General features: G+C 41.1%; 3 protein-coding genes across 4 annotated transcripts in view; 1 reads left to right on the top strand and 2 right to left on the bottom strand.

Annotated features, from left to right (window-relative positions):
* The window catches only part of LOC145446552 (alpha-1,3-mannosyl-glycoprotein 4-beta-N-acetylglucosaminyltransferase A-like), a 257,727-nt gene that overhangs the window by 165,001 nt on the left and 72,296 nt on the right, over nucleotides 1–20,430 (bottom strand). The window lies entirely within an intron of this gene.
* Nucleotides 6,301–13,517, top strand: LOC145446560 (uncharacterized). Of its 2 annotated transcripts, XM_080324903.1 has the most exons (6): nucleotides 6,301–8,471; nucleotides 8,530–8,626; nucleotides 10,924–11,124; nucleotides 11,187–11,488; nucleotides 11,548–11,710; nucleotides 11,773–13,517. In XM_080324903.1, exons 2-6 carry the CDS (start codon nucleotides 8,605–8,607, stop codon nucleotides 11,922–11,924), a joined length of 840 nt encoding a protein of 279 aa, XP_080181029.1. In that variant the 5' UTR covers nucleotides 6,301–8,471; nucleotides 8,530–8,604; the 3' UTR covers nucleotides 11,925–13,517. The 2 variants fall into 2 exon arrangements, with proteins under 2 accessions (XP_080181029.1, XP_080181030.1); XM_080324904.1 differs by lacking the exon at nucleotides 6,301–8,471 and having other exon boundaries at nucleotides 8,478–8,626.
* The window catches only part of LOC145446570 (uncharacterized), a 51,779-nt gene continuing 40,327 nt past the window's right edge, over nucleotides 8,979–20,430 (bottom strand). The window contains exon 5 of the mRNA XM_080324925.1: nucleotides 8,979–9,052. The gene's annotated coding sequence lies outside the window, so the exon portion shown is untranslated. The remainder of the gene's footprint in view (nucleotides 9,053–20,430) is intronic.

Here is a 20,430-nt window from a genome sequence, read left to right as displayed (position 1 = left end):
TCATCAAGTTAGAGACAACCATGCTTAGTGAGCACAGCCAGGGATTTGCAGTAATTGAATTTGAAAACATTAAGCCCCATTAGCATTATCATTTGTAGTACACCGCTTATGCGGATTGGGTGGCGGCGAGGAGCCCAAATAAACCCTAAACAATTATAGTCGTTAAGGTTACACAAGTAGAAGTACAGGTAAAGCTTCAATTTGTTAATCAATTACAAGTGACTATCAAGACTTTCCAAAGCAACTGGAGTAGAAAACAGGTTCAAAAATTACTCAAGTAAGTAGTTTGAAGAAGCCGTGACAGACTTCTGGTAGTGGATCTTCGAGCAAAGCTTCAGAAAATTGCAAGATGCATCAACGCGCCCACGCAGAATGATTAATAATGGCGCTAAAAACAGATTCATTGCCAATGCAAAATGCAAAATAATCATATGCTTGAGAACTCAGAGAAAGTAGAAGTGCTTCGTTACGGACTATGTCTGGCTTCTAGTCGTGTTTGGCTATATATATTTAACGGCTGGTATAAGTGGGGGGAATAGTCACTCAACTTCAGAAGAACATATATTTTATTTGGTCATGGACAGTTGGACACATTCGACTTTGCGTGTGGATTGCGTAATTCAAGTGAACATTATCGCAACTTATAAAACCGTTACCAGGTGGCCATGAGCAGTGAGCACGGACGCTCTACTCCCCTATATAGCAGTGTCCTACCGGCCATGTATATATTGAGGTTGGCTGTTCATTTTGGTCTCTTGCGGTCATGCATATTTGTTATTAAAATAAGTCACTATGACTGCACCTGGATAATCGTTCGTTCTGTTGCAGTTCTGGAATGCTGGAACAATATACAAACATCAGCAAGTTTCGCCGCGTCGTAGAAGTTATCAAGTTAAGCAAGACGGAAGCGAACAGTTGAAAAAAACGCACCTGTCCTTTCATGTTATATTTAGACGGATGTGCAATATTATCCGATCTCCCCCGTCAGCTAGATTATACAAAGAAGAATATCTCAGACATTGATTACATTTTGTATGAAGAAACCGAATTCGTCCGACAGTCTCATGATTTATAAATACCAAATCACACCTGTAATAATTCAGTCAATGAAGTAAAATGTCTACATTGGTTTCTGTCAGTGGAAGATCATCGCTCTATCAAATATGCCGGACCTGAAGTGTGGAACAGTATCTCGCCGGCTATCCGACAGTCGTCGAGCATGTCCACAATCAAGTCGAAATACAAGCAATTTCTGCTGAGTGAATACTAGTCAGCCCTCACCATTTACCGGACCACGACCTGACATATCGATCTCGCCTTCCGTCGCTTGCCACTTTCTATTAGCTTCTTTTACTTTCATTCAGTGTGCATGTCTCCTCTTTACATCGCCTAGGCCTAGGTGGGTGTCTGATCTTAAGACTACTCCTAGTCGTTTAGGCATCTTCCTATCATTCATTGTATTGCAGTCTTATGATGTTTTGAAGTGATGAAATTTTATGAATAAACTTGAATTTGACAAAACACAGATCTAGTGTATGAGCAATGAACATAGCTCATGATATTCTGTGTAGTTGTATGTCTAGTCGATATATACGGTTGCATTTAAAACAAAAAACAATTTAAAACAAACATGTTTAAAACAAGGCCCTAATTTAAAACATGTTTTTTTAAGCCATGTCGTCACGAATATTCAATCGTTACGTCATTGTGGAATGACATTGACAATTGAAAATATGGGGTAAATATAGCTCTTTGACAAAATATATGTACTATTAATGTTGAATCGACTATTTTGAGGGTTCCAACCATCCCATATCGATATATACGTGGGCTATATCTGGTGGTAATTGTCCATAGGCTCATAAGACATGTTTTTTGGAAAGTATTTACACAATTATGGCATAATTTTACAACTTGTGTGGTTTTAAACAAAGTGTTTTAAAACACCGTTTGTTTTAAATGCAACTCTATCTATATGTGTATACTGTATATGCGCGTATGTATGTAAGAATATACATATTCTTATTCATTAAAGTGAAGTGAAGTGAAACATTAATTAAATTAGTAAAAAAGAATAAATACCATATTGACTGATGAAGTTCATCACTTCTTGAGCGAGATTACGAAACCATTTTGTCACCAACTTTCCATTCACTGCCAATCATCAATCTCAAGCCTATGCCAATACCGGGATTTATGTGTAGATCACCACCATCGCCGTCAGTATGGAGCGAAAAGCTAGACTGAGATTTTTTTGTTTTGTGGTTCTTATGGTGTTTTCCGACAGTTTGTGGTCCGATAGTGCAGACGTGAATTCACTGCCATGTATTGTCGTGGATTGGTCACTTCTTGAGCTATGCTGTTGCCTTTTCGAACTGTACAAGTTTTGGTAGCCGACGAAAATGCACATAATTCTTGAAATCAGCATTCTCTGAAACGTTATAGGGCGCGGGGAATCATTATAGAAAATAGACGGATCGTAATGCTCACAAACGACGACGCCAAAAGTTGTCGCCGGAGAATTTCGTGCCCGAGATTGACCTCTCTGCTTCTACAATTGAAACCGTCGTGCACAGGGTATTTCACAAGAGAACAGTGATGGAACTAGGGTTGAATTTCAAACAAACGGTGTTTTAAAACAATTTGTTTAAAGCATGTGTTTTAAACAGTGTTTTAAACAATTGCCTTTAAAAAAAAAAAATTCGAACGTTGTATAATTATGCCATGATTCTGTAAATACTTTCAAAAAACATAGTGGTATGAGCCTACGGACGATTTGGACCCAATATAGTCAACGTATACGCCTACGATATGGAGTGTCTGGAACCCTCGAAATCGTCGTCGGTTCCACAGCAAGTAGATATAGATCATTGGTACCGAATGGGTGTTCTGATGATGATGACCGCCGACCGTAAATATGCTGCATAACGATGCATAGTCCAGGTCAAACGTATTTTCGGTCTGTTTATGACAGATGGTCGTAAGCCCTTTCCGTCGAAGGACCAGAGGTGGTCAAAGTAGTCAAGAAAGCTACTCAAGTAGAAGTAGAAGTAACGACGAAAAAATCTACTCAAGTACGAGTAGAAGAACTTCTTCCATAAGCAACCTAAAACTACTTGAAGTAGAAGTAGAATTTACTGACTTTAAAAGTACTCAAGTAAGTAAGTAGTTGTGAAAACGATCCTAATTCGTTCACATGGATTGTAAAAAGGTGCAAATTGAGCTATGCGAAAGGTGACGAGCTTGATTCATATTGTTGCATACCAGCTCGTATCCAATTTTCGAAAGCATAAGCATTCGTCCACATCATAGGATGAAAATAATAGTATTATTATGGAAATGCGATACTTTTCGTCTGCTTTCTCGAACAGCACGTTTTAGAAAATAGCATGGTATGACGCCACCCCCCATATTATAAGGTCGGTAGTTTAGTCGAAGAACAATACGGAGAAGTTGTATAGGATACGGTGTAAACACTTTGCGCGATTAGTAAACGTTAATAAAAATATGGGGGACCGTAAAAATGCCATATTGTGTAGCTTTATTTCCGGAAATTAAAGGCATTACTACACTTGCTTTTATACTTCAACATGTATTTTAACAGGACAAAAGAACTGATATTATTTATAACCAATTATAAAGTACATGATACTGGGAATTGAAAATAAAACATAAATACTACTTCTAAAAGCGGAACACGTTTTTCATGCCTTCAGTCCAGAAAGTTTCAAAGGCGGTATGCTGAAACAGCACTAAAACTAACAAAGAAGTCAGACTCCACTTTTCCAGGTTAGGAAGTGCCATGGACATGCTAGATTACGATATGACAAGTAAATGATAGATTGCGAAACATCAGTTTCAAACGATATGATGAGCCATATATGAATTATTTCATATGGGCGAAGGGCGACAATGTGGTGTGAACGCAGGGATATCTAGTTCTAGATATCCCTGTGTGAACGGAATCACGCCAACCCGCTACCTAAATTATATTAATCGATACTTACGTGAAATCATACTGGTAACTCCGTATCCACTGCGCGAAGCGCGACGAAAATTCTGGGCTTTACTCAACTTTTATGAAAATTAAATGTTGATGCTCCGTGAAAACAGCTCCGAAATTCCTCAGGCAATCTTCCTGATTGGAAGATTGAACTACTTCTACTTGACAAGCTGAAAATAGCGAAAAGTAAGTAAGTAGATCACATAATATTACGAAGAAGAAGTAGAAGTAGCGAAAATCAGATCTACTTGAGTAAGTACCAGAAGTAGAGGAAAACTACTTGAGTACTTCGAAAAAGTAGAAGTACTTCGTTACTGACCACCTCTACGAAGGACCCATATATATTCTATATTTTCAAGTGTCAATGTCATTCCATTGTGACGTCACAATGGAATATTCGTGACGCCATGGCAAAAAACTATAAAAAAATAAATAAAAAACATGTTTTAAACAAGGGCCATGTTTTGAATATGTTTGTTTCAAATTGATATTTGTTTCAAATGCAACCCTACTGATCAGTGGTCGGGAACCTATGGCTCGCGAGCCATATATGGCTCTTTTGGGTATAACATGTGACTCGTTGCCAAATATTAATTTTTATACTGAATTGATCAATACGCCTACGATATGGAGTGTCTGGAACCCTCGAAATCGTCGTTGGTTCCACAGCAAGTAGATATAGATCATTGGTACCGAATGGGTGTTCTGATGATGATGACCGCCGACCGTAAATATGCTGCATAACGATGCATAGTCCAGGTCAAACGTATTTTCGGTCTGTTTATGACAGATGGTCGTAAGCCCTTTCCGTCAAAGGACCCATATATATTCTATATTTTCAAGTGTCAATGTCAATCCATTGTGACGTCACAATGGAATATTCGTGACGCCATGGCAAAAAACTATAAAAAACAATAAAAAACATGGTTTAAACAAGGGCCATGTTTTGAATATGTTTGTTTCAAATTGATTTTTGTTTCAAATGCAACCCTACAGATCAGTGATCGGGAACCTATGGCTCGCGAGCCATATATGGCTCTTTTGGGTATAACATGTGGCTCTTTGCCAAATATTAATTTTTATACTGAATTGAGAAATATTGCAGCGACTCTAATTACAAACAATGCATTAGCTATCCATATTCTTGATCGGCATGTAGCTCTACCGGCGATAAAATAGGCGTGTAGCGCAATGTTATATGTTACCACCCAATACTTTGAGAATTGAGAAGTCGATCAGTATTTAGATTTTCGGAATCAGTGCGACAGTTACATTGGATTAATATCAGTTATAATACATTCTAAGCTATTTACGATGAATTGCGTTATCAATGGTGAGGCTTGGCCCGTCTGTGCCTTACCTCTCGTTTCGCGCTTTATTTTCGAGCAAGAAAATGCAAACTGTGTGAATTTTGGAGAAGAATGTTAAATATCTAGTCATTCATGAACACCAATAGAAAATAATAATTGAAGGTTTCAAAATTTTCGGTAACAGCTTTCGGTAGGTCTATATAGATTGCTGTAGTGACCATGTTTTGCTCCGCCTACGCATGGGATCATGGGTTCTCGAATTTAAAAGGAGCTTATCACGGCGCACCTATGTTCTCGTAACTTATGTTTCGCATGCTCAAGTGAGGCAACCAGCTTGATTAGTACGTTTTTACAGAGAAAATGTGGCGCACACGACGAATCCCGTGTAGTGAGTTCGAATTAGTGCTACCATGACGTCAGGAATTTTCAATTGTGATGTAACAGCTGATTGACATGTATGGCTCTTTCGGAGGTAAAATGGAAAAAAATAAGGCCTATATGGCTCTTCGGACTAAAAAGGTTCCCGACCACTGCTATAGATGGAACAGAATTTACCAGCACTGTCCGCGATGCGAAATCCCCCCGGTAGTCAATTTAGTGTTCAGATGGTCATTTCCTGCTGTCCGCTGGCTTACAGCCGTATGCTTTTAAGACGTAATCGAAATGCAGCCGTGAATAGCAAAAAAGTAGAAAAACCCCGTTGTATACCATAGCAAGATCCTTACGTAACCTCCTAAGCTACAGGGATGGCATGGGAAGGGCTTCACGACGTTTTGCGTAATATTTACTATGGAACCCAAGAAGCAACTTCAAAAAGACTCGTTGGACTCTCTCCCTCTCCAGGTTACGTAGCATACATCTTTTTTCACTTCAAAGATTTTATTGATTAGGTACCGATGATACACCAAAGCGAAGTCAAGCAAGGTATTTTAATTTTGTCGGTATTCTGGGAATATGAATGTTGTATTTATCGTCATCGATTCCCAGGTAACACACACACTTGGTGCCCACGTGGTATTTAGGTGGTTTGATGGGGTGATAAAATTAAATGGTTTCATAACATGGTACCCACATCGAGCCCAAGAGGAATTTAGAGTCAATGATAGGCCCGGAAATACCACACTAAGCCCACATAGATCCCGTCACTAAATGCACTCGTTTATATCTACTAATTTTACCTCATGAAGTCTTTTACGCAATAAATATATGTGAATAAATAATTTATGCCTGTGATTTTCGTCAATGAAGATGTGTCGATATCTCACACCGTTCCCACATTGGACCCACAAGTTTCCCGTCGATAGCTATATTTTTCCCACAGCAGGATTTTTTCGTCCGTTGTAAGGCACACTTGGATTTATTATTTCGCAATGATAGTCGGTGGAACATTGCGACTTGGACTCCGTCACAAAGACACCTTCCTATCTTTTCACTGTATCGCAGTTTTGTGGTGATTTGAAATGATGAGATTTTTTAATAATAAACTCAAGGAGACCATTATCCTTTCTCTACATGAATTGAATAGTACATAAATTTACCGTATGCGACACAAAAGTGAACTAAAACGCACGCCGGGAGTGACTCGAATTGTTCACACAATTGCGATGTTTTACAGTTGCGAGTATGTTTGTGAAGTCCCAGACTCCCAATGAAAGAAAACTTCTTCTAGTCGCTCCAGGGATCACTCAGTCGTGACAAGTGAGCCAATCATATGCAAGCTCGCGAGTTTTCATGTGAGAGACACCGCCGCGATTCTTGGCGAGTCGGGTGGCATTTGTAGAAATCAATAATGGCGGCTTAACGAGTGTGGACTGTCTGCGTAAGACAACTATTGCAGTGCGGCGAGATATGTCAGCTCAGATGATGCGTATGGATAATTATATCAATCGTTCGTTTGGATGATGAAGATTGAGTTTGTCGAAGGGATATTAAGTGGCAATTAGTGTAGTCATCAGGAACGTACGGATATTAGGCACCACTCGTCTCTGGCCTCAAAAACAGATTTGTGTGTAGATTTATCTGTAGTAGGTAATACTGTAGCGCGACATTACGGCTGTTGAACAGCCCTACTCGCAATGCGAGCGGTAAAGTTAGTGAAACTGATCTCAGCCTAATGCTATATACGATCATATTGGTTTCGAAAATCTAAAATTTAATATTTTATATTTTGTTTTAGCGCTCAGTGATAAATTGGGATTCGCACCAATGATAGGCCACGGCAGTCTAAGTGTATGATTGTGGGTATCCCTAAAAGACGGAGAAGCGGGTTGCTCTACACGTATTGCGAAGTAGGCCTAGTCCGATCACCGATCGGATCTTTGCGTCACGCCCAACTAGATAACTTCGGATTCAAGATGCACGATTAGGGTGTATTATCTATTTTTTAAATGTCATAGTTGAATTAATACGCTAGGCGGCAGTCCATCTAAAATGCGCAAGCGCCACAGTTTTGTTTTGCTTTTACACAGCAATGCGTTTGCTGCTTATTTTTTGTACATTGCACAGCATTCGTTGTATGCCACCGGCGGCGGTGGGCGAATTGTCTTGCTGTTATCATTGTAACTTCCACGAGCTCGTGAGTAATGAAATAAGTAGAGATCGGCTGATCAATTATTTGGATTATTGCATAGCAATGTAAGCACTCAAATACCGCAATGACGCCAGTGTGAAACCGCGCAGACATTTACATCTGATCACGCCAATTATTAAAATATGATTTGTTTTGAAAGCTTTGAACTTGATGACTTTATCATCTTATAACTTGCATGTGCAAAAAAATGCGCAACCCACATCCACAGTGTGGGGTGCAGATTTTAAAAACGATTATTTTGATATCATGTTTTTGCAAGCTTGGTGTCAAGCTTCTCCGTTTTGTGTGGGACAATATGTAGGCCGATATTGTATTGATCCTGACTTCATACTTCGTGTTATCATTAGCAGGTCCATAATCATAATGACACAACGACTATATTTTGTTGTTGAATTTATTAATTACGATAACTCGACAGCTTTCGTACCAGAGACATGGGTTGTGGGAAAAAAGAGGTGCTTCTGGCCGCCCGCAAAATTGTCAAGCAAAGTTAACAACCCGCTGAAAAATTTTACGGATCCTAAAGAGACCTGGCCATGATACGCGATCAAAATTATAGCCGAAGCTAGTATGTTGTTTTCAAGTTTCGAGTAGGCTAATCTTTACGTTTTTTGTATATTTTCTAGCTTCGTTTGAAGAAGCGGAAAAGAAAAGGGACCGGTCACTGCACCAGACAGATCCAGAGATTTCAGAATCGTGTGATGGACTGCCTGCTAAACGGATGTAAGTAAATCTTTTGTTAATTGAATCGGAAGGCAATGCTTGCAACCATAGGCGCCGACTTACGAGGTCACGAGGTGGCGCAGCCACCTCGTGACCATATTTACGAGGTGGCGGCCACCTCGTACAAAATGCTCAAACGCCCAAGTGATTTGTGACCAGTAATTAGTAATAAGGCGAATCGATGCGTCCTCGTTAGAGACGTCTTCGATTTCGATACGCGCGTGTGCCAGGCACGTAGACACGGGGGTTTCGGGGGTCGAACTTTCCTATTTGAAAAGCGAAACCACGTCATGTTGAAATGATCATTCTAACTCTATAATTCGGTTGCAATTCAATAATTGAACAGCTTCCTTGAGGTACAGAACTTCAATATACAATTGAATAATATATTCATATTAAAATGAACCCGAATATTTTCGGCTGACACTCGTCAGGGGTAATCGTCAGCAACTAGTAGTGAATTCGAAAGAACAGCGTATGTCAACAATCGTAACACAAAATATGACGTCACCAGCACGAAATGTCGAATACGAGAGCGTTCAATGTACTATTTTTAGATGATACACGAACTCTTTTTGTTGACACAGCCTTGGCTGGTGTATTTTGATAAAAGTCGACTCCAAGGCGCACAAATGAAAGTGTGAGCGACCCTTTCCGAGTATGACTGACCCTGACGAGTGTCAGCCGAAAATATTCGGGTTCATTTTAATATGAATATACTATTCAATTGTAAATTCAATAATTGTGTAATCAGTGTTCCGCGCGCCGGATTTGCGAGAAACGTGTTGTCAATTAGCGAGAAGAATCTGTGATGATCTTCCGCTGAGATGGTCGCGAAATGGAGTCATTCATTCTCGTGCGCGTGGCAATCGTCGCTAGCCTGATTTATCGCGTCTCGATCAAGCCTGGTTCAGCAGGCTTCAACAATAGCATCTGCCATAGGCCCAGTTTACGCTATATCATCGCTTAACTGCGCAAGTGCATTAGCGGCTTCGGCCTGGTGTGCACGATATCATCGCTGGCCTAGACAATAGCATCTGCAATAGACCTGGAGTGAAAGATATCATTGCTGGCCTATGGCCTAACTATCGCGCCTCGGGCCTAGCATGATTTGGCCCCTATCTCTCGCTGGTTTCGAGACAATGCGGTCAAGTTTACGCTGATTAGTGATTGCTTTATGCCATATTGAGTAAAAAGCGACATCGCGAAACTGAATAACGTCAAATCGCTGCAAACAGACTTTAACGTGCGAAATTGATTCCCGCTAATATACTTGAACGTAACGACCAGAAGATGTGTATCATGTCCCGAGTTCTGAAAATACGACAAAGGTTTGAAATAGGTGCAATCAAGTTCGGACATTTTGATTTGCAAAAACTGTAGCCGAGACTGCGTAATACGCGCGCGTACTTAATTGTTCACCAGTGATAGTGACGCGCTAATTGACAGCACTCCCGGAATCTTTGGCAAGCTTATCATACGCCTAAAATCGCCGGTACGAAGGGATTATATGATCGCCATTTACACATGTCCTTGACCCTAATTGAATTGATGCTATATTGGTAAATTTGAAAAAAAATCCAAATCCCCCTAATTTTTCGACTGGCCACGCGCCTAGCGTGTGCTGAGAAGCACCATCCCAGATCTCCTCTGTCGACCAGGCGCCCAAATATACGTTCTGCTTTTTTGAAATCTAAATTATGTGCACCCATATTCGTTTTTACAAAACCATTCATGAGCTAGCTAGCTTCATGATAGGTAATCGGAGCGCGAAATTGGAGGGTGTGTTGGTGTACGCCTGCAAATTGGAATTCATTTCTGCGCCGATTCGTTTTTTCTAACAAGGCTTTGCCAGTGACATTAATCGGAAAATGCAGCAATACAGCTTAAACACCGATATAATGAGAAAACAATTGTCGCGACGAAAGCTACTCAATATGGTGTCACACTCAAAACTGATTCGTGGTGATACTGATTAGATTACACGCTTTCTCATTTGCCATCATCCATATTTCTTGTTATCTACTTGATACATTCGTACTACGAAATTGTCGCACAAAGTCATTTTTCGCTCATCTATTTTGTGAATGTCGCCGGTGCCGACAACTATTTTACTTGAAGGATATTATAGTTATTGCTAGACAGTATTTTCAAAATTTGATTCGTAAATTAGTATGAAGTAAAGTATTTTAGGACAGATATATTGGCACCATGGGAAAAATATGAATTTTGAATCGGTCGAAATTGGTGACGATCTAATTATAGTTCATTTTTTCTACAGTCTTGCTGTATTTTAGGTTTCTCAGTCAAAATGCCTACCAGCATAGACGGACAAAGCAATCAATCGCTCCACTCTCTCGACGACGATGAAATAAACGCTGGGGAGGACGTGCCCGACTGCTTGGATGGCGAATCAGATAAATCTCTCGATGACAGTGAAATTGACATTGGTGAGGATATAGCAACCTCCGTCAAATCCACTCCAAATCACAGTCGCGGTGTATATGATTTTTATTTCCGCAGTATATAAAAAATTGAAACTATCATTTTTATCTTACAGGCATATCAGCTCAATTGCAAGCCAGCATGGATGTTGCATTGCGAGCCATGGATGCTAGATTGCAAGCTACATTGAAAGCTACATTGAAAACCATGGGTCATAAAGTCCTTAACGTTCAACAAGACATCAAGCAAATGTCAAAGAGTGTTTACAAAACAGAAAGAAACATGGACTTGATTCTGCCGCACTTCAAAGTGTCTCTGCCTACAGAACTCCCTGCCGCGTTTCCAATTAAAGATGGCGAGGAACTCAAACAGATGGATCAGCTTGTAAAAAGTGATTCTGGAGTATTTGAACAAATTGTAAAAAATACCCCTGCTAATTAAGGTGCAGGCGCGTACTAATCTGCACTTTCTTATAGGTGAAGGCTCTTATCGGTGTTGGTGGAAATACTACTGACGAATTCATAAGGCGGACAATGCCAAGACTACTGAAAAATGAATTTGCAAATTGCTGCAGTGTCTTCAGAAGAAAGGATGACAAAATCTGTCTGAAAGATACAGTAATTTTTAATAGTGTTTTTGGTATGTTGCTCGATAGAATTTGAAGTATTTCATTCAGTTATGGACTGATTTATCTTGAACAGCTGCAGTCAAGATGAACTTGGCCACAAAAGAATGCACCGAAAAGGATGTTGAAAGCTCCATTCGAAAATGTCTTCAGAACTCCATAGACCGTGCCGGCGGTTCAAGGTACGGACAAAAGAGGAGTCAAGAGTGCCACAATGCCACAATCTGAAGCATTGGGGTTACCTTCAACCAGAAAAGCGCGGCGTCTTCATAATATCAATCGTTTCATTTAACTGTGAGCACGCAAAGAGTGTTCCGATTGTATGATAATCCAAGCTACCTCGGCTGTGTGGCTATTGCACTCTGGACGTTTCTGTGCCAGGATATACCAAGACATTGAAATATTGCCGGAGGTGCTCAAGTAGGAGTTATGCATTACCAAATTTGAAGTGGAAGGAGCAATTTCCAAGACATGTAAAAACTATTTCAGGTGGAAGTACAAAATGAATTGAGTAGTATCAGAGAGTAGACTTTTTTCAATGGATTCCATACTTTAGCAGTTAATCGGGGAGGCTAATTTTGAAATATGTATCTCTGTAGGCTAATTCAAAATGACTAATTTATGCGTCCACTATAGATAAAGAGGCTTTTTCATGCTGTTGTTTAAACAAACTTATCCTGAAACTACTAGCCACCTTTCAAAATCCTAATTGTAAAGAATAAGTTGTCAGTTTTTCGTAAACTGTTCACAGTGTTCAAGTAGAGTAGAAGTTGGAGTAGTCTACACATAGTTGCTTAAGTAAGTAGTGCAAGCAGGCAAAACCTATTGAAGAATTCTGGAAGAGTAGGTGAGTGCTGCCGTGTAATTTCCTTGCCGAGTCATATCTTATGGAAACCTCCCAAATGTACGCTGTACGAATGTTACATTGAATATATTGGATGGTTTTCTGTAGCCGATGTTGATGCTTATTTATTTGCACGGAGAAATACCGCGTATCTGCTGTGAAACTAAAAACATACGTCTATCGTTATGTTGGATTGTGGAATTTGAAGTTGGCTCGTCTTGTTAGTTTTAATATCTGCCTGGCATAGAACGACATTATCCTTCTATTAGAATGGTTCACGTGTTAAGTTGAAAAATTTGGGAATGTGTGTGTTGCATTCAAAATTATTCGCACCCTGAAATTCCCTAGGCCTAGAACACAAATTGATAATGAACATCTTTGCACTGTTGAGGGTAAAGAGGAATTGCCCACTACCCATTGCAAACTCTTCACGTTCCAAAACTGATCTCGTACCTGCTGCCTCTTCAGATTTTAATTAATGTCATGCCTTGACGTAATCAAGTTTGACTTGCATATTGAGTGACTACGGTAACCGATTTCAATTAATCACTGCTTCATATAATAATGATTTCTGTTCATATCCTTGCCATGTTTTTTATCATTCTATTCCTTGCTGTATGTGATGCCTTTTTGCACATGGTTTTCCAATTTCTTTATCATGCATTACCTTGCTTCATGTGACACTGCCTTTGTACATATTCTTGCCATGTCTTTTGGTATTCTTTTGCTAGATTGCGGTAATTGCTTCTTTTTCAAGTCTTGCCAATTTTGATAATTTTTTCATCGCTGCCTCAAATTACTGACTCGAATTACTTGTGGATCACTCAAATTTTTCAAGCAAACGTGCAACACCACAAGGACAAGGGTTTAATGTTCTGCCGTGACCCATACATCTTTGTTTATTTGTTACTACTCACTATCGCCAACTGTACAGTTTCTCTGCATGTATAAATTTTGCAATATACTGATTTGCCTGATGACTGTGTGAATAGATGTTGTTGTATTAGGTTTCGGGGTATGATATTGGTGGATGAGATAGTACAGAAGTGGGAGACAGGGCTAGTGGTGGATTGCGGCGGCGGGCTGTGGCACCTATCCGGCATCGTGGGGCACCCAAGTGGTACCCCACCTAATACCGACAGATATAGCCGCCACAATTTTGTGGTTACCAGGTGGTTTCCCTCGCGGTCACCTGCTTTCGACCCGCGTTGGTCCCTTGTTGTCCCCAAGTGGCCGTGTTACCTGGGTTACGATTACAAATCACTACAGTTCACGTTCACGTTCGCTATATGAAAACCTCTATAAATCAGAAGTTCGCGGATCATAAAGTTAGCTTTAACGGGAGAATGCTAATCGTCTGATTGAAACTGTTAATCGTGACGCATAAAGTCGCATACGGTTTGGCGAGAGGATTATTCAGAGGCGTCTAGTCAAACTTTTCATCCCGCAAAGTAGGTTTCCACGATTAACGGTTTTTCATCAGACGATCAGCATTCTCCCGGATCAGGGGTGATCAGTAACGAAGTACTTCCACTTTTTCGAAGTACTTTTCCTCTACTTGCAACAGTTACTCAAGTAAATCTAATTTCCGCCACTTCTACCTCTTCTTCGTCATATTTTGTGACTAACTTACTTTTCGTTGTTTACAGTTTTTCAAGGGAAAGTGTTTTGTCCTTCGATAGAGACGAAGACGGTGATAAATATGAAGTGACCAATATGTTTCCACAGAAGTCTCGGACAATGAACTTAATCAGTTTAGCGGTTGCGTTGATGTACGCAATATCAGACGGCACAGTAAATAAAGCTCAGTGAAACGTTTGGAATTATACGATCCACTTCTACTATATTTACAGTTGCCTTCCTAATTGCGCAAAGAAGTAAATGTAGCAGGCTATGAAACAACTTATCCGTATCGCTCATCTTCATATTAGCTACAGGGCTCATAACACAATGGTGTGCGCCATACCATCACATTTTCTGAAAAGGGGCACTGGGACGAAAAGGGGTATAGCTTTAGGGTTACCATACATCCTTCTTTAGGAGGAATTGTCCTCCTTTTTCAGGTTATTGAAAATGTCCTCCGAGGACGCCTAAATTCTTCCTTTATGGCAATTCGTCCTCCTTTACAGCTGAGATAATGGACAGATTCGAGTGAAAATGGCCACAAATGCCGCTAAATAGAAAAGACGGACGTTCGAGCGGGAAATTCGTGGTTCGATAGAAAGTGAAGACCTTTTTTAGTCAACACCACTAAGTTTAAGCAATAAGTGTGTAAATCGGGAGTCGAACGGAGGTGATGACCTTTTTTCTTAACCCACCAAATTTAACAGCAAAAGCGAAATTGGCTTTTTTCAGTCTTGATCAACTAATTTTAACTTTCCCGATTCCAAAATATGGTAACCCTAATATATTAGAATCACTGCGTTTCATAGTAAAGCTATCATTTGTATCACGTCAGTGGTGTTATCTCCGTCCCATAGCGCAATGAAATAAAACTCCGGTAATCTCAATAATGTGATCAAAATTCCTTGAATTTCAACTTACTATCACTCGCTGGGTCACGGTGGCACAAAAACAGACAAAAACGACACTTAATTTCTACATCTTTGCTTAAAATATGACAATATGATATTATCTGCTAACTATACAGCTCCGTAATGGAAGTGAAATAGACGGCTATCATCGTGTTTATTTTGATGCTGCTCACTAAACCGTTTTTGTGTATACATCCGAGATGTTATCAGTGGTCCCCGAGAAGTTATCTAGCAAATCGAAAAAGAAAATAAATTTTTGACTCACCTCACTGCCATTTCTTCAGGTAGCTCGGAATTAGTTTCGTCCTCCGTTAATTTGGGTTCCGTTCTTTTGTTTGCTTTGATGCCGCTCGCACCGTTCTACTGTAAACACCCGAAATGTTATCAGTCGTGCAGGCAGCTTCGTATCAAGCTCATCGAACGAGAAATTCCATTTATGACTCGCCCCACAGTAATGTATTCTCATCCACCGTCAATTTGGGCACGTTGTTGCTGATGTCATGCACGCGATCGCGTGCACGATCTCGTGAAAATACTTAATTTCTGACGGGACTGGCACCATCGTCGCCGATATGTTTAAGTCGTAGACTGCTGTCACGTGCACGTGCAGGCATGTGGTGCGCATCTACATTAGTACGACGCGCTCGGGCGTAGACATGAGGCAAAACTCTCTCCAACTGGTTGGCTGTTTACTGCGTTGTCGTGAAGGTCACACAGAAGCATGACATCGTCTCCTAATACTTACACTCAATCAGACATGCTCCAAGTCGTTTCATCACCTTCCTGTCTTTTCATTGTAGGCTATCATGTCGTTTTTTCGTTGATTTTTGATTTTAATTTTACCATTTTGATGTTATTGATTTTTTTTACAGATTTTCGGACGAGATGCGGGAATGTGGTTTACTATCGGGCAATCATATGCATTACGTACAATACGGGTCCTATACGATTCTGTACTATTCTCTGCTGTTCGCATCTGTGCTGTGAGACGCAACCAGCGCACAACGCGCGGACAACCCCGACAATGGCGCGCCTTGTGACGTCACACAGATCGCTGCGGAGATCCCTGCTAGTCAGATGCGGGATCGATGTTTGTCTACAGACAACCAACCTGCGTATCTGCGTATCTGCGTATCGTCCTCTCTGTCGTCGTCGACGTAGTTGTTAGCGCAGTCGACCGTGGCGAGAGCAGACCTGAACGAAACATTCGTCCGCGATTTCATTTAAATGTCCGAGTTCGGAACGAGCTCAAGCAGCTGTTGCGAGAATTTATACCCGCGAGGTGTCGCAAGAGGCTCGGCTGACAACATGCGGCAGACCGCCGGTTTAAATTTTGGCAGTGGCTATTCGTCACGATGCCCATTAGCGCTACTCGGGGGAACTCGTTAATTAAGGTTAGGGTAGAAGTAGGGATTACGCTCACTTCGCTGAGTGGAATCTCTGAAGCCTTTTCTTCGCCAGTTCATGATCGTGATGAGTTTCGTGTCGACTCCCGATTTGTCGCACGGCTCGTTCGCCGCTCCAGGCAGGCAGGGGCCGGGTGATGTCATGGCTTCGGGCCGAGGCCGTCTTTCCTTTTTAAGATCATATGACTCCCCACCGTTTGCGGCAAGCTTACCGGGCGCACGAGGCATTTGTTCGAATGTACCTTGAAGACTAACGCGAGTTCGCGACGCCTGTTCACCATCTTTCGGGCGAACGCTGCATCCCGAGTGGGCTCGGTCTGGAACGGACAGGAATCAATTTCTGGCGTTCCGAGGCTTATGACGTCACACGCGCGACAACCGGGATGGGTTTTGGCTGCGTGGCGTCACAACGGAGTCGACCGAGCGTGGCCGGCAGTGCTGCGACAAGTCTGCTGAATTCTGGCTTGGATGCCAGCGCCCAACACGATCCTTCCCTTTTTGTGGTGTTTTGAACTGATAAAAATTGCTAATAAACTGCACGAACGAAACAAAAGACGAACGAACATCCGATTCGCAGAATTTAGTGAAAATGTCACCATGCTGTAGGATTAGCCTACAGGGCAATGTGGTGAGATAGGCATTTCCCACTTTCTCTATAGGTCAGTGGTTCTCAAATTGGGGTGCGTGAAAGCATCTGGAGCGGGGCGCGAAGCCGCGCCTGATATGAATGAAGATTCTTGAAGTAGAAATGAGTTTAGTATTATATAAATTTCCATGTTTAAACAATGGTAATAATCCGAATTATACTACGATATTAAATGTCATAATTACGTCTTACCATTCGATTCAATTCAATTTATTGTTAAATTTGTTGTCATTTCCGTACACCACAAGACTGCGATACAATGAAAGATGGGAAGGTGTCGAAACGACTTGGAGTAGTTTTCGGAAACAGACACCCATCTGGCCTAGGCGATGTAAAAAAGGAGCTAGGCATGCACGCACACTGAATGAAAAGTAGAAGAAGATAATATAAAAGGACAGCTAGGTGACAAAAAAGGTGGTATGTGTTGGAAGGCGAGATCGATATGTGAGGTAGTGGTCGAGCAAACTAGAGGATTAACTATAGTATTTATTCGGTAGAATTTGCTAGAATGTGAATGACACCGGACCTTGCACCGAACAGAATGTGTCTCTGAATTAGGAATAACCGGGCAATGCGTGTAGGACTGTAGGTGTTAGCTGATCCTTTTGTGGTCTGTCTGTCTGTCTGTCAAGCATATGTGAAGAGCGCCTAGTAAGACACAACTTCATGTAGAAATAAAATAGTTCCATAACATAATGCCATATGCCGGGTGGTACACAGTGATGAGCAGATAGTGCTTTTCGAAACTCCGAATCCCTCCGACAACTTTAGTGTCTGAGAAAAACTCCCTCCGACTCCGAAGAGCTCAATCCCAGACTCCGAGATACTCCGATGAATCTCGTCAAGGGTCAAGTATCTGAATTATCAAACACTACAGACACTGCTCAACGAAAATGCCTTGCTAGATCACTAGGTTAAGATAGCTCGTGGCCAATCATACCATTTTAACCATATCATTAGAGGGGCAAGCATGGTACACTTGGTAATGTGTTTTACTAAATAAATGTGATAATATGGTTGGTCTTATAGAATTGTCTACTCTCCAGTCCCCAATTGCAGTGCAGATGGCTGATTTTTATGCACTTGGCAATCATTTTTGCATGTTATCCGCCATATTACAACTTTACAAGGTGTCAACTGTCTGCGTTTTGGTCCGTAATCAATAGTGTCTACTGGTCAGAGCTATCTAACGATATCGGGGGCAAAAGTTACAACACTCCGAAAATCTCCGACAAAATATCTGTAGTGAACTCCGACTCCGCTCCGACTGTCACAAAATCGGCAAAACTCCGCTCCGAATCCACTCCGACTTCGCTCCAATGCTCATCACTGGTGGTACATGCCTTTTGTATCTTGAAAATCAGGATCTAAATGTTTGTTTGTTTCGAGGTATTCATGGTGTTTGTCGACTACTATGGTCATTTACACCAGGCCAATTTCCTTCCTTTTTTACCCGGTATCTGCCGACTCGTAGCACGGCCCACTTCTAGGCTTTTATAAGATACCGCCTACTCGGATGAGATGACGAGGAGGAGCCTAGCGAAACGTCCAACACTTATAAGTAGGAATTTAAAAGTCGACTGCTCATTTTAATCCAGTTCTTCTGATATGGCGATAAGGGGGAGGGGAGGGGCGCGAAATTCCCCACTATCATCAACGGGAAGGGGGGGACGCGTGTCTAAAAAGGTTTGAGAACCACTGCTCTAGGTCAACCATTCTAACATAATTGTAAGGTCAAAAATACATTGTCTCGTAACCGACACAGGTGATCTTACCAGAACAATGCCAAGTCTTAAATTGGAGGGAAAGGTGAGGAGGAGCTTGCCAATATACGCTCAACAGAAAAGATGAGCACTCCATTCTGTGTTCCTTTTCACATCCTAGTGGCAGTAAATTTTCCTGTGTGACAGTACGATGCCATAAAACAAGTAAACCCCTATATTTGGTATCAGTAATCGTTCACTAATTCCTCCACCGTATAGGCACTTTTGAATATTCTGTTTGTTATTCATAGAGACAAACTGCAAAGACACAAAAGGTTATGTGACAGCTTTTCATACATGCATAACTGCATATGCACAAGCTTGCGGCTGATTATACTTACTGCGACTTTATACATGAATATTTCCGGGCATTTTGATTTGACTAATATCGAATGGGGTGGTGCTGTTCACACACATAAACAGACTACAAATGTCCATCACAAGCGGAACTCGAGAAATACTCCCTTATAGGCAGAGTTGCCATCGACATCGACCTAGAAATAAGGACAGTCGAAAAAATTAGATTGGCATGAAAAAAGCGTTTTTGTATATAGGCTACTTCGTATTTATACGAGCCGTGGCATATCACATTCCACATTCCATACTTTTCGCCAGAATAAATCTGCTATAGCAACTCGTTGTTGTTAGAAAGTGCTTCATGGATCTCACGACAGGTCTAGGTTTACCTTTATTCAGGGCCGAAACACCACTTCTTCACTCCCCCCCAAAAAAAACGTTGGTCTTGCCCCCCTTCAATAGGGTGATCAACCAAACTTCTTCATCTCGTTGTGATTAGAGGTGTCAACCAAGATGGAAGCAGGCTCTACACTAAGTTTAGACAAAATCATTTTTTGGGCGTGTGGAGCAAGACTTCCAGTAACAATGCAGTAGTCTTCGTCCTGGCCGAAGAAAACTTATTTGCGATGTTGGAATCGGGGAATATTGCTTTGAACAATTGCGATGTGCAATCGTTTGCGAGGAATGATTGCTGGTGTTTGACAGTATGTAATGCCCAGATACCCTCTGCAGCAGCTGCCCTTGTAGTATGTGGTCGTTGGTGTTGATCGACTTGTGGAAAAATTCTTCATCGACTGGCTCAAATTAATTATGACACGCTTCTTGTGTTTTGGGGTACCAATGTGAGTTGAAATAGCGGTCTTTCCCATGGATTCTAGAGCAACTTAGACAACATTTCTGTTGTCTTAACATTAATCGACGGGAATTGACAAGCGCCATTCAAAAATATAACCTGCAGCGGTCTAGGTAGAATGACACTGTTAATACGCAGGTTGGTGTGACGGGTTATATGTAACAGCGCAATAACTGAAACGACTTGAACTCAAAATATTTGGTGACTTGAAATTGACTCGAAATCGGAAATTTGAGATGACTTGACTCATGTCACTTAGAAAATTTTCCTGAAATGACTTGAAAAGTTTAAAAACTTCTTGAAAATACTTGTCTTAACGCGAGTCAAAGATATTAAATTGACTTGCGATTCGAAGGCACTGCCAGCTACACTGAGCAAAGTACAAAATTTG

Source organism: Botryllus schlosseri, chromosome 9, assembly GCF_051294905.1.
Source record: "Botryllus schlosseri isolate E-star chromosome 9, Bs_hap1, whole genome shotgun sequence".
NCBI lineage: Eukaryota > Metazoa > Chordata > Ascidiacea > Stolidobranchia > Styelidae > Botryllus > Botryllus schlosseri.
Note: the sequence above shows the minus strand (reverse complement) of the source record. Positions and strands in the feature narration are given on the sequence as shown.